This window comes from Trachemys scripta, chromosome 1 (genome assembly GCF_013100865.1).
Source record: "Trachemys scripta elegans isolate TJP31775 chromosome 1, CAS_Tse_1.0, whole genome shotgun sequence".
In the NCBI taxonomy this organism is placed as follows: domain Eukaryota; kingdom Metazoa; phylum Chordata; order Testudines; family Emydidae; genus Trachemys; species Trachemys scripta.
The window spans coordinates 139,100,140-139,114,279 of record NC_048298.1 but is presented as its reverse complement, the minus strand read 5'-3'; the positions used below and the strand labels follow the sequence as shown (position 1 = coordinate 139,114,279).

The following is a 14,140-nucleotide window of genomic DNA, read 5'->3' as shown; positions in this document are numbered from 1 at the left end:
ATTGGTGTAACAATGCATTCCCTTAAGCAATTACTGGGTGCACAATGCAGCAGCCTTTCTGGTGAACACAGCTCTGGTTTTGTTTTCTGTAGTGGTGCGATAATGAAAAGGGTCCAGGTCAACCTCTGTTCTCATTTAAAGTCCTACATGTGATGGGTCTGAACAATTCCCTTTCCCTTCCTTGACCAGTTGCTGGGGGTGGTATGTGATTGTTTTGTTCCTCATTTTATAGGATGAAAGCGCTATCTGGGTGCTGGTGCGTGCACGTAATAAAGTACAAAAAAAGTCAAGTTACTTTTTTGGGAGTGAGGTCTAGGCACTTGGAGCTGGGAACTTGTTCTGGACTCCTGTGTTCTACTTACCCATAATGTCATGGGTCTACCGGCCTAGTACATACTGGATGGTTTCTTGTCCTTGTGGAAGTCACATGAGGCTATCCTCTCCTTCCTGGCATTGTGCCCTCTTGTGTACGCCCCACGGAGCAGGGACAGAGGCTGTTTATCTCCTGCAGATTGGGACCTGTCCTCTATGTTGCAGGCAAATGGCTAGGATCAGAGTTGGGATTAAGTCCACTCTCTGGATTCTAATCATGGCATCAAGGGAAAGACCAGCTTCCCAGCAAGAATTGCTAAGGCAGCTGATCATAAATCACAGTCTCTTAATCTGCTCTAAGATACTTTCCTTGCTCTTCCATCCTTAGGGAACATGAGCTCCATTGGAGGTGATGGTGCTCCAGGGCCCGTGGAACACAGCAGCTCAGATATTTTTAATTCTGAAATAATTAAGCCTTCTAGCTGGGATAATAAGCGTGACATGGACAGTGTCATTATCCTCCTTCACAGTGGTGGAAACAGAGCCGGACTAGTGCAAGGCAGTAGTAGAGCTGAGTGCAGAATCCAAGCCTGGATGCTGGGTTCCCTGCCATAACCTCTTAGCCCCCCCTTAATTTCCCAATATCCATGGCTGCTTAACGATGGATGTTAAGGAGCTCCCTTTCCTGTCTCTCACCTCTCTCTTAATTCATGGGAGGCTCCTTTACAAAGGGTGGGATGGGGAAGGCTGTCCTTTCCTACTCAGCCCCTTCACCATGGCTACCTGGGGAATAGCAGGCAGCAGGTGGCCCTATGGCAAGTTTATATTTGGCAGCTGTGTAGGGTGACCAGATGTCCCGATTTTATAGGGACGGTCCTGATTTTTGGGTCTTTTTCTTATATAGGCTCCTATTACCCCTCCACCCCCTGTCCTGATTTTTGACATTTGTTGTCTGGTCACCCTACAGCTGTGACCCTTGCTGGTGCCAGGTATTGAAGATAATTAGGTATTTATTTGCCCTCCCTATTAGCGTCATGGAGGATAGTGACAATTGTGGCCTTGCTCTGTCCCTTTACCCCTGGCGGTGCAAGGGTAAAGATAGCACAACTGCGGTTTTGACCTCCCCCCTTTGACCCGCTACCAACGGAACGGTGACACATAGAGGGGTGGAGCTAGAGGAACGTTGTCACTCCATGAGGTGGAGCAAGTGCAACGCGGAGACGCTTCTAGGGGCGGAGCATGTGGAACGTTCAGACAGATGTGGGCGTGTCTCCGGCTCATTTCTCTATAAAAAGGCTTGAGCTGGGGGTTTCGCGTACTGATGAACTGACCTTTTCGTCTCCTTCGCGTCTGCGCTAGAGAGCAGTACTCGTCCCATCATGGCACCAAGGAAGTTCTTCGTGGGGGGGAACTGGAAGATGAACGGGGATAAGAAGAGCCTAGGCGAGCTGATCCACACCCTAAACAGCGGCAAGGTCCCGGTGGACACTGGTGAGGGGAGGGGGGCAAGGGTGTAGACCGGGACTGGAGGAGTGGGAGGTAGGCTGGTAGGAGAGTGTCTCCATGGGGTTGTTCCGGGGTCTCTGCCTGCTGTGGACATTGTTATTGGCTACCCTGGTTGGCATCTGTATGAGGGAGATTGTGGGAGCCTGGCTCAGCCCTGAGCATAGCTCCCCCCCCCCCCCCCGCTAGCGCATACTGTTTGACTACGGCAGCCATATGCCCCCACCTGCCCGACCCCTCCGATACCCTGGAATCTGACGTGCTAAGGCTATAGGAGCGGGGACAAGCGGCTGCTGAGTTAATCCGCTAACCAAAGTGGGGGGAACTAGGGGACGGGGCAACGAGAGGCTGTTCTGCAGCAGCCCCACAGTACAGTGCGTGGCCCTGCAGGCCGCCCAGGGACGCGGAGTCGCATGTGGAGCCGTCTGAGATGTTAGCGGCTCGGGGGGTGGGGGTAGGAGGCGCCACACGCCTAGGGTAGGGCTGTGGGAGCCCTCGGCGGGTGTCGTTTGCCCGCACTCCCCGCTCATCCCCCTCCTCCCCCCCCCCCCCCCAACCCCCCCCAGTTGTGCCCGCCTGCACGTACCTAATGACTCGTTTCCTCCTGCTGCTGCCTGCGCTTGCCGAGCGGGAAGCGTCATGTGGATGGGGCGGCTGCTGCAGCCTGGGATCCCCGCCTCGCTGGAAGGAGGGGGGAGAGGTGGCTGCTCGTGTGGTGAGGCCAGGGGGTGCAGATTACTTCCCGAGGCACCAAGGAAGGGAAGGCGGGAGACTGATTAGAAATGGGAGAGGAGTTTCTCTGAGGAGCCCAGACAGTGGGGTGGGAACTTGGTTAGAGCTCTTGCATCTCTTCCCTCTCCCCTGAGTCAGAACCCACCAGATCTACTCTGCCCTCCGGAGTATCATGGGCCACTAGCGCCACCCAATACCAAAATGAGATCAAAGCATTACAGCGCTCAGCAGACAGGACTATTGTATGCCACATGCAGAGAATAGGAGGGACTAAGGTGCGCTAATGCCTCGACCCCCCCCGCAATGACAGGGACGTGATTAAGTGAGGTATACTCAGGTAATCCTGGCAAGTGACCCCCCCCTCCCACACTGCCTCCATCTAGTCTCCCAAACTTCACTTGTCCCATTTGTGCTCCCCACTGCTTGGTCTGCCACCATGCTGCTTCTGTCTCAGTTCTGCTCCCCACTGGTGAGTATGAAAAGTCAAGTTTTGTGTGTATTATGGCTACTCCCCAACGGGGGGGAAGGGGGGAGCAGAGCAAGTGACAGTTCCTGAGATCCTTCCTCCTGAGATTCCCAGCTGGAACCTGGAGGGGGTAACCTGAGGTCTTCCACCCCACCTGAGCCAGACAGCAGAGGAAGACATCTCTATCCATTCCCTGAAGCTTCTAGGTTCCAAGCAGTAGGCCTCCAAGTCAATCATTAGGTGAGATGACTTCTAGGCACCTCTGAACCTAGGTACTAGGATATGGACCCTGAGCTCCTTTCTGGTGGCTTAGTCTCCCCTTGTGCTTGTCTAAACACACAAGTTGCACTGGTTTAACTTGTAGGTTTAAAAACTGATGAAAAAGAAAGGGCACTGCACAAGTTGAATTAAACTAGGCTTAACATGACTCCTTAAATTGTAACTGAAACTGACATGAGATACACACTAGTTTAACTAAATCAGTTTAAAATCACACTTATTTTAGCTGGTGTAGCTTTTTGTTTGGGCAGACCAGGCCCTTGTTATCTCTCCTTGCCCCAGAGTTTGTACTCCTACAGATGGATCTCACGTTCACCAGCTTCCCTTTGTGGCAGCTTCAGCTGGTATCTGTGTCCTCCAGCAGCAGCTTAGCTGCTCTCTTCCACCATCATCTCCTTGCTGTCCTTTGGCCACCACCACCATTGAAATATCCTCTGCCTCTGGATCTTCTGCTGCCCATCTCCTCAGAAAGGGCTTGGAAGGTCCTGCAGGTGGGAGGGGGAACTGCTATTTTGGGGGAAGTGCTCTGAAGAAATGTCAAAGGTCTCTCAGGAGGCTGAGACCTAAATATATCCAGTGGTGACTGGGCTAAAAATACCAGCTACTGTACTTGGTTTTGGAAACCAAATCTCCCTTGGCTACTAAAGATCAAAATGGCCTTGGAGAGGAGGGGTGCTGGTGGCAGCCCCTCTGTGCCCCCCCCCCCCCACACACACACACACACACACATCCCTGCTTAGCTCCAGGTCATGAGATAATTATGTGCAGGGGAGAGTACTAGTAGCTACAACAGTGGCCTCTTCTGGAGAGGCAAGACTAAGCAGCTGCAGGCTTCCTCCCCTCTGCTGTCACAATGCTCCCTGCTGCAGAGAGGGTAAAGCTTCAGTAACACACACATACCAAGTATGCAACAATTCTTCCCACATAATCATTAACCAGATAAATGAACAAACTAAATAAACCTCTTGACTTAAAATTGTTCTGTACCCTTCCAAATGGAGGCCATTAGCTAGACTGCAAAGTCTCCCTCCAGGAGGGGTCTCTCATCTAGTCCCAATGCACAAATAGGATGGCAGGGCCCTAGAGTGTGTTCATAAAGGCTCTTATGATGTGGTTACTGCATCCAGGTCCCTAGGGCTTTATAGATTAAGCTGCCTGGAATGGTGCTTGGAAGCCTGTACATTTAGTGGATGTGACCAGACCTGCTCAATGGAAGCAGCAGCCTTGGTTTGCACCTAATTTCTACATGTTTTTCCTTCACTTGGCAGCATCACTTTTGTCCCCTCACTTCCTTATCTCGGCCATGCCCAAGACAGAGACAGGCAGGCAAGCTGCCTAGGATGGGTGCAGAGGATGCCCAGAACTGAGTGTGTCTGAGGGCTACACTTAGAATTTAGATTGACCTAGCTATGGTTGCTCAGCAGTGTAATACCACTGGGTGCTGTAGCTATGATGACCTAACCCCCAGTGTAGCTGTGGCTAGGTCAACAGAAGAATGCTTCTATTGGCATAGCTACTGCTGCTCAGAGAGGTGGATTAACCACAGTGATGGGAGAAACTTCCATCACTTTAGGAAGCATCTAAACTATGGAGCCACAGCAGCACTGTAGCCCCCGTAGTGTAGACAAGCCCTCAGTTGATGCCTAGGGAGCTCCCAGACTGATTTCCTCAGTATCTTGTCACATCACCATGGTGGATACCTCCTATAATTATAAGATTGGTGAAGCAGCCTAACAAGGTTCCCTCTAGTCTATTCCCTAGGGGCCAATACGGTGGGTCCCTAGTTCTTGGTGACCTTAGTGGCATTCCAAGTCCTTTTCATGGGGAGATTACCCCCAGTCTCCCAAACCTCTCAGTGCTGGGGAATAGCACCTGAGCAACTTTCCTTTGTCTCCCTAGTTGGTCTCTATCACGGCTCCTCCTAAACAATCCCCCTCCTCACTGTGCCTCTTGCCTTCTCAGACACTTCATGAATTTCTCACATGCACACACAACCCAGTAGTGGGTTTTATGAGCTTGCTAGATTTAGCTCTTTGAATTTACCCCAAGACAGAGGTCCCCAAACTGTGGAGCGTGCCCCCCTAGGGGGTGACAGAGGAATGTTCGGGGGTAGGGGGCGGCAGGGCTTGAGCAAGCCCCCATGGGGGGTGGGGAGGAAGCGCCACTCAGCTGCACTCTGCTCCCAGCCCTGCGCTCAGCCCCCGACCGTGGCCCAGCTGTGGCCCCGGCCTCAGTTCCCTTACCCCTGCCCACATTCCTCCCGTCCGCCCATGAACCCTGGCTCTGGGGTGCAGATGGGTAAGGAGGGGGGCATGACCCTGAAAAGTTTGGGGACTACTGCCCTAAGGCTTTGTCTAAGCTAGCACTTTTGTTTGGAAAAAAATTTTGTCAGTTGCTGGTGTGAAAAAAACTCACTCCTGACCGACACAATTTTCACCAAAAGCAATAGAGTGGCTACACAGGAGACCTTACAGTGGTGCAGCTGTGCTGCTATAAGGTCTAGTGTAGACATAGCCTAAGGCTTAATCTTTGCAGCCCCCTGAGCATTTCTGTGGCTCTTCTCTGGGAGTGAGGAGCCCAGAGCTGAGTACATCATGTGAGGTGGGAATTAACCTCTGGGTCTGCAGTCCACAGAATTGCATTGGCCTACCTTGTGCCCTACCCAGTTACAAACTCAGTTAATTTGTTGCTCCCCTCTCATTCCCAGCTAATCTAAATTTGCTCCAACAAGAACAGAATCCATGTCCAATTTCTCAGTCTGAAAGTTCTGTGGGGTCCTTGCTCTGCTTTTGTACTATGGTGTAGAATCCCAGAGCTGTGCCCTCCCCTCTAGTCTATACAAACAATGAACTGAGTTTCCTCTGATGATACTCACCATGGGTCCCTTAAGAGAAGATTAAACTAGAGTGGAAACGTCCCTGCTGTGTTGGTGGGTCCCCAAGTTTCAATAAGGGTGGTTTTTTGTTTGTTTTTGGAAGGGTTCCTACAGCTGGGCAGAGCACTTGGGGTGGAGTTGAGGGAGAGGAAGGATCGGGGATGAAGTGGGGGGGGGAAGAGAGGATTCAGCAGTTGAAAGAGGAACAGGTGTGACATCTGCTCCACCCCCATGAGGTTAATGCCCTCTCTTGCCCTCCAGAGATTATTTGCGGAGCCCCCTCCATTTACCTTGATTTCACCCGTCAGAAGCTTGATGCAAAGATTGCGGTTGCAGCACAAAACTGTTATAAGGTGCCAAAGGGAGCTTTCACGGGAGAGATAAGGTGAGCCCACCGTGGGGTGAGGGAGCTGAATGAACCTAGAGTCCTTAGGGGCTCTTCCCAGGACAGGGACAAGGCCCTAATCTTGCTCTTTTCTCCCCTTCCAGCCCAGCAATGATAAAAGACATTGGAGCCACCTGGGTGATCCTGGGCCACTCAGAGCGAAGACATGTTTTTGGGGAGTCTGATGAGGTGGGCTACTTTGGAATTTAGGGAAAAACCAGTTTTAGTGGTTTTAACATCCCCATGGTGGGGGACTGAGCTCCAAGGTGGGCCTGTGAGTGTCTGGCTAACTCTTCCCCTCCCCCCTTCCAGCTGATTGGGCAGAAGGTGGCCCATGCCCTGGCTGAGGGTCTTGGTGTCATTGCCTGCATTGGAGAGAAACTGGATGAGAGAGAAGCTGGCATCACAGAGAAGGTGGTTTTTGAACAGACCAAAGTGATTGCTGGTAAGAGTGGTGGGGGTTTTCCCTTTGGTTCACAGGGGAACCAAATATTTTTTGTCGCTTTTCCCTCTGCTTCAGAAGGAAGTAAGTATATTATTATTCCTTGGTAACTTAAGCCAGGAGGGCAACAGTGTGTGCGCTTGTTTGGGGGCCTGTGTGAACAGCATCAGATGTGTCTGAATACCCAACTGTTCCTCCAATAACAGACAGCTCTGTATGTGCTGGATAGCCTCCCTGCTCTGCCCTCCCCAGTAGATGGTGCTATGTCTCATCTCCCACATAACACTTGCTTCTTTCTCCCCAACCCAGATAACGTGAAGGACTGGAATAAGGTGGTTCTTGCCTATGAGCCAGTTTGGGCTATTGGAACCGGTAAAACTGCAACTCCCCAGCAGGTATGAACAGGGTTAAGGAGCCAGGCGTCCATCTCTCTCATCCCTTTTCAGAGGGTCTCTAACTAAAAACCACTCTTCCCTCAATTGGGTTGGTGTTCCAGTAATGCAGCTCTGGTTTCATTACAGGCTCAGGAAGTTCATGAGAAGCTGAGGGGATGGCTAAAAAGTCATGTGTCTGAAGCTGTCGCTCAGTCCACTCGGATCATCTATGGAGGTAAACAGCCCCTGGCACCTTTCCAGTGCATAACATTGGTCATTCTCCCTCTTCCCCCTGCTCGTTTCTGCCTTTTGTCCCTTCACTTGTACAGCTATTCTCTTGTTCTCTGCCAGGCCGATGGGGCCACTGTGCTGCTTAAGGTAGTGTGGCCTAGTAGACAGAGCGTCTAGGACTCAGGAGACCTGGGTTCAATTCCTCACTCTGCCACTGGTCTGTTGGGTCACCTTGGGCAGGTCACTTCACCCCATGCCTCAGCTTCCCCATGTGCACAATGGGATAATGAAACTTGTTGCCTCTAGAAAGCACTTGAGATATACAGATGAAAAGTGCAGTCAAGTTTGGTAGGGATATTATTATTATTACATATTAGTGCACACTCTGAGTCCAGCTTGTATCATTAACTGCCCCCCTGTTCTTTGAAGGACTCTTAAATATCTCAACTAGCTTTCCATTGAACTGTAATGATAGGAAAATGCTTCCCTTCCCCACTCCCACCTCCCCCCCCCCCATTCTTGTTCTGATCTGCAAGACCCCTCTTTTGGGTAAGGGGGGGCAGCAGTGAACTAGCCACTCAGCCTGGTGCCCTATAGATAGGTAAAAGCTCTTGTATCCTATGCCCCCATCCCCCTAGCTAACCAGTCCCTTTCCTCATCCCACCCACAGTGTTGACCATGAGTGTCTAACCCTTGTTTGGAATCATGCCCACCTTTGTAGGTTCAGTCACAGGTGGTACCTGCAAGGAACTGGCCTCCCAGCATGACATAGATGGCTTCCTCGTTGGTGGCGCCTCCCTCAAGCCTGAATTCCTGGACATTATCAACGCAAAACACTGAACCGATCCATAGATCCCAAAAGGGAAAACTGTCATGGAGGGGAAGGAAGGAGAAATAAAGAAACTAATAAGGAAGCTCACCCCTCGCCCCTTCACCCATGACTCCTCTCCCCCCATTCACTGTAACTGTTCCTGCTGCTAGCTGCTGTCACCCTGCTGGATTCTGATTGGCAGAGAGCCTTTTTCCAGAGGCAGGGTTTTATTAGTCTCCACCTCTTGCCTGCCCTCCCACCCTCTTAAGTGGGCAAAATTCAGTGTAAGCTTTTGGGTGGGTCTGGCTGGCTGTGCCCATGTGCCTGGTAAACCAATCAGAGTCCATGGCCTGTCTGTCCCTCCCTTCCACCCATCTTCCTTTGCAGTGGTGCCAGTGCTGCAATAAGGAGGTCACTTGAGCTGGGGAGAGGAGAGGAGGAAAGGCCACCTCTTGCACCAGGCAGCCTGTGGTTTGACCGGATGGGAGGGAGTGCCTGGCAGCTGACATCCCTGTGAGACATTGTAGCTTTTCCATGTCCCTTAACAAACGCTGAATAGAAATAAACATGTGGCACCGGATTGTGTCCCAGTGCAGTCATTACTGTGGTGAGGGGGGGGTGAGTAAGGAGCGTGCTGCAGAAATGGAGTGCCTCCCTCAGGCAGGCCACAGCTCGGGGGTGGGCTTCCTGCAGGATGAATGTGGTAGGGACAGTGTGCTGAGCTCTTTCATACTCCCTTGCGTTCCTTCCCCAGTGAGCTAGGCACTGCTGTGAGAAGTGTCCAGTGCTGGAACTACCACTGGGTGAGACACAGCTGTTGGGGAAGCTCAGGCACCCGTCTGAGCTGTGCATGGATCCCCTAGGTGGGGGCCAGTGCCTGAGCTGCTCCGCACCCCTCCGGGGAGCTCATGAGCCAGGGCCTGGTGGGCTGGACCAGCCCCACACAGAAATAGGCCCCTTCATGGCTGGTTTTCTCAGAATCCCTGAGCTGGGGCCTTCCCCTGAGCTTGCTGCCAGCAGCCTGGGTTGGGGACCCCAGAAAGGCAGCACTGACCCCCAAGAGATGGGGCTGGGAGGTCCCAGCCTGTGGGATGCCCCCACCCCCAGCTCTACACTCACCCCTGGCTCCTCTGGCGCCACCTCCTGTCTCTGATCCCCGCCACCACCACCACAGCCCTCCCCCATCTCCTAGACAACCGGCCATAGGGCCCATGCAGGGACAATCGCTGCCACCTCCAGTGCTGTGGGGCGAACCCAAGAACCACTGCCACGATCCCACCCCAATGGATGGCTCCCGGGATCCCCAAACCCCCCCAAGCAACACATACACACTCACTCTGATGGGTGTGTGCAAAGTGTTACATCTGACACCATGATGTCAAAGTACAGAGCCCCCAAAAGCGCAAGGTCCAGAGCAGTTGCCCCAATTCACCCTTCCCAAGGGATGACGCCGATTCCAGTCTCAGGGAGAGCTGGGGGCTTTCCCCACCAACTGCCATCTGACCCAGTGCTGCCTGCACTGGAGCCTGAGTCAAATGTAGGGTTCCTCTTACCTCCACTAATATTTAGGCCCACCTGGCCCAGTTCCCTTCAACTGAGTGGTGCTATCTAAGGTGGAGATGAGGAAGAGTCCAGGGAAATCCTAGAAAACAGGCAAAAGTGCACACCTAGTGTTTAAAACCTTTCAGCACCCACACTATGATGGGCAGAAGGGACTTGCTCTGACATCTTAGCCATGTTTGTGCACTTTACTCAGGGGTCTGGAGAAAAACAGGAGGCAGCGCACCTTCAGGTGAACTCCAAGACTTCACAGCACCTCTTAAAGAGAAAGCAGGAGCTCCTCCTCTGGTCCATGGGTGTTACCCTGCTAGGCCTCTCCTTGTCCTGGGTCAGCTGTAGTTGGGGGCTGACTGCTATGTCCTCAGCTGGGAGAGTGAGGCAACTGCTTCGTTCCCTTTCTCCATCCTTCCCTCACTGTGATGCAACCAATTCTAGCTGGAGCAGTGGCTGTGCTCTCAGGTGGGGCAGGATCTAGTACCAAAGGAGGGGAGAGGAAGGTGTTGATCCTTAGCATGCCAGCCTTTTCCTCAGGGCTAGTGTACACTAGATGTGCTACAGCTGCACTGATGCAGTTGTGCTGCTGCAGGGAGTCTGCTGAAGATGCTCTATGCCAACAGGTGAAAGCTCCCCTTGGCATAATAAAACCACATCCATGAGAGGTGGTAGCTATGTCAGCAGGAGAAGCTCTCCCACCAACATAGTGCTGTCCACACCGGCACTTAGGGTCAGTATACTTCACACCCCTGAGTGACATAAGTTATACCGCTATAACCTGTAGTGTAGACAAGCCCTAAGTAAAAGGTTTGGACTTGTCTCTGAATTTGGAAGGCACCCAGTAGCATAGGGAGCGAGCAGGGGGAGCAGCCACTCCCCCACTGAGCACAAGTGGCGCCTTTTTAATTTTTTGGTGCCTTTTTAATTTTTACTCTGAACAAGGAGGGGCAGACAAAAAAAAGGCGCCACCAGCTGCGCCTGCTTGTACTCACCGGCGGCGCTCCGGGTCTTTGTTGGCACTTCAGGGGCGGGTCCTTCACTCACTCCGGGTCTTCGGTGGCATTTTGGTGGCAGGTCCTGAAGGCACCATTATGTTAAGAGGAGTCACTAGCTGCATCTGGGGCTGCAGGGCAGGGCTGGGGGCTTTAGCAGAGGTGGGAAGAAGCCCAGGCCTGGAATAAGAGGCAGTTCTGTGGGTCAGGATTGATGTGAAATCTCTGTATGCTCCTTCACCCTCTTCTGATTCTCTTCTTGCTGCCACCTGCATTTCCACAAGGGGTATCTACTTAAATCTTCAAGGTTTTGACATGATTCAGTAAGATTTCCCCCTTCCCTACCCCAATGGGTCTTTTTGAAAGAGGGTATTTATGCCCAGAAGCATGCAAGAAACCCCAGTTCCATTCCTTGTCCCAGGCTCTTGCTAGCTGGGGGCTGGGAGTGCTGCAGTGGTTTGACCCAGCACTCCCTGAGGCTGGTATTCTGCTCTGCTGTGCAGGACACCCAGGTTCCATTCCCTGTCCTGGTCTCTTACTCCCTGAGAAGCTGGATCTCCCACCTGGGGGTTAGGAGCCTGTGCTGCCATGTCAGAGACATACATTCCATTCCCCAGCCCGCTCAATAGGGGCTGGGAATGCTGTACATAGACAGGATGCACCTTTATATTCACTCCCCATTTTATGGGCTCTCCAGTGTGGACCTAAACTGGCTGATGATTGCCTGTCTTGGAGCGCCCTTGGCTGGGCGATAAGCAGACAAAGCAAATTTCATTTATTCTATATCCATCCCCCTCTGCTACAAAGTAGTTAGTGTCTGATTCATACCCACTTGTGACCCAGTGCTGGGCTCCCCGCATACAGTTCTTCAGCTTCCCCTTGGTCATGAGGCAGTAACTGAGACCTGTTTGTGACTTCTACCTAGGAGGTTTTGTGCCCCTTGCCTTTCTTTCCACATGGATGGTAGGGCCTGAACACGAATCTCAGTGTAAAGCTCCAATTCAATCCAAAAACATGATTCCAGAAGCAACGGAGCTCTGGGCTTCACAGGGAGTAACACTGCATTAGTCAGAGTGAGCTTCACCCAGCTGGCTCAGGCCTTCCCTTTGCATTCTGCTCTCTATATATCTACAAAGAAAATGTCTTTGCTTGCTGGACTGTTCAGAAACACACCCCAGGGATATTCAGCATCTTCAACTCCCACAGTTTTTAAATGAGAACTGATGGCATTCAGCAGCTTGCAGACTCAGGCCCTTTATCACTGCGCACCACAAGAGGGAAATTGGGGGGAGTGGGAATGCTGAAGAAAAGTTTTATTCCTCTTTTTAGTAACCAACACAATGAATGGCCTTTCTGGAGAGGAAAAATGACAACCACTGAGAGAAATCCCAGGCAAAATCTAAGTTAAAATGGAGTTATGGCTGAGGGTATGTCTACACTACGAAATTAGGTCGAATTTATAGAAGTTGATTTTTTAGGAAATGATTTTATACAGTCAATTGTGTGTGTCCCCACTAAGCGCATTAAGTTGGCAGAGTGCATCCACAGTACCGAGGCTAGCGTTGACTTTCGGAGTATTGCACTGTGGGTAGCTATCCCACAGTTCCCACAATCGCCGCTGCCCATTGGAATTCTGGGTTGAGCTCCCAATGCCTGATGGGGCAAAAACATTGTCGCGGGTGGGTTTGGGTACATGTCAGTCACCCCTCCATCCCTGAAAGCAATGGCAGACAATCATTTCATGCCTTTTTTCCATGTGGGCACTTGTAAAGGTGCGGGACTCACCCCTGCGGTGCCTCCTGCTGGTCGTCTCAGGGAATTAGCTCTTTTCCAGCCTGGGTGCCCTCTGCAGGCCAGTGTCCCACTTGTAGCTCCCTCCCAGACCCTGGTGCCCCTTTACCCGAGGGCTGCCGCCTGGCAATACCCCCCACCAGTCTCTATGGGTCTCCCCTCTCTGGGAAACCCCCAACCCTCTAATCCCCACCTTGCCTCAGTCTGGGCTACTGCCAGTCATCACCAAGCCCCCACTCCCTGGGGCAGACTGCAGTGTAAAAGCCACTCATCACAGGCAAAGGGGTTCAGACCTGCTGCCTTCCTCTGCCTCCCAGAGTCCCAGTACCCCTATAGGCCTTGGACCAGGCACTGCAGCCTGGGGAGTTGCCAGCCTGGAGCTCCCCAGCCCTGTTTCACTCCCACAGGAAGAGCTGGTACAAATTACCGGGGCCCAGCGGTCTGGAAGGGGGCCCGGCTTCCTCCCTTCATCGGCCCTGTTTAGCCGGTCCACCCTTGCTGGGGGGCCCGAAAAAAAAATTTCACCAGGGACCAAACCTGCTCTTGGCGGCCCTGCACTCCCAGTACCCTTTCTGCTGGCAGCCAAGCCCTGCTCTCTCCCAGCCTGGAGAGAGACTTCTCTTGGGCCTCTGGCTCACAGCCTTTTTATACAGGCCAGCTGTGGCCTGATTGGGGCGTGGCCCAACTACAGCGGCTTCCCTAATCAGCCCAGCTTAGCAGCTCTCAGCCACAACCTTCTCCCAGGGCTGACTTAACCCTTTTTCTGCTGGAGTGGGGGAGCTGCCCCACTACACAGCCATACTGCTTTCAGCAGACAGTGCAGTAGGACTGCTAACCGTTGTCATCGAACAACCGCTTCCGCTGCCACTCTGCTCTCCTGGTGCCATGAATCCACCTTGCAGGTCCTCTCTTCATTCTGAATAAATATCTATTCTCGTGGCATCTGCTGCAACTCTGCTCTCCTGCTTGTGTCTCGCCATACCACAGCAAGCGTACAGCCCACTCAGCTCAGCTAAGGGACTGTTGTGTCCTGGTGCTGCTGGCAGCAGACAGTGCAATAGGTCGGCAAAACTGGCCATCCAACCAACGGTTCTGCTGCCATTCTGTCTTCCTGGTGCCATGAATCAGAATCTGCAAAAGCAGGTGAGGAGGCGACGGCAGCACGGTGACAAGAGTGATGAGGACATGGACACAGACTTCTCTCAAAGTACAGGCCCCGGCAATTTGGACATCCTGATGGCAATGGGGCAGGCTCATGCCATGGAACGCTGATTCTGGGCCCGGAAAACAAGCACAAACTGGTGGGACTACATAGTGTTGCAAGTCTCGGATGATTCCCAGTGGCTGCGAAACTTTTGCATGCATAAGGGCACTTTCATGGAACTTTGTGACT

The 14,140-nt window shown here is 52.4% G+C and overlaps 1 protein-coding gene across 1 annotated transcript; it reads left to right on the top strand.

Moving 5' to 3' along the window:
• The first annotated feature begins 1,611 nt into the window (after positions 1-1,611).
• On the top strand, positions 1,612-8,990 carry TPI1 (triosephosphate isomerase 1). The gene is made up of 7 exons (XM_034787258.1): positions 1,612-1,803; positions 6,429-6,552; positions 6,657-6,741; positions 6,865-6,997; positions 7,304-7,389; positions 7,516-7,603; positions 8,321-8,990. Exons 1-7 carry the CDS (start codon positions 1,692-1,694, stop codon positions 8,437-8,439), a joined length of 747 nt encoding a protein of 248 aa, XP_034643149.1. The 5' UTR covers positions 1,612-1,691; the 3' UTR covers positions 8,440-8,990.
• The last annotated feature ends 5,150 nt before the right edge of the window (positions 8,991-14,140 follow it).

Coding starts and splice junctions, on each gene's coding strand:
- TPI1 (XM_034787258.1), top strand. CDS start 1,692: ATGGCACCAAGGAAGTTCTTCGTGGGGGGGAACTGGAAGATGAACGGG. Junction 6,742..6,864: donor TTTTTGGGGAGTCTGATGAG/GTGGGCTACTTT, acceptor CCCCCCTTCCAG/CTGATTGGGCAGAAGGTGGC. Junction 7,390..7,515: donor AAACTGCAACTCCCCAGCAG/GTATGAACAGGG, acceptor GTTTCATTACAG/GCTCAGGAAGTTCATGAGAA.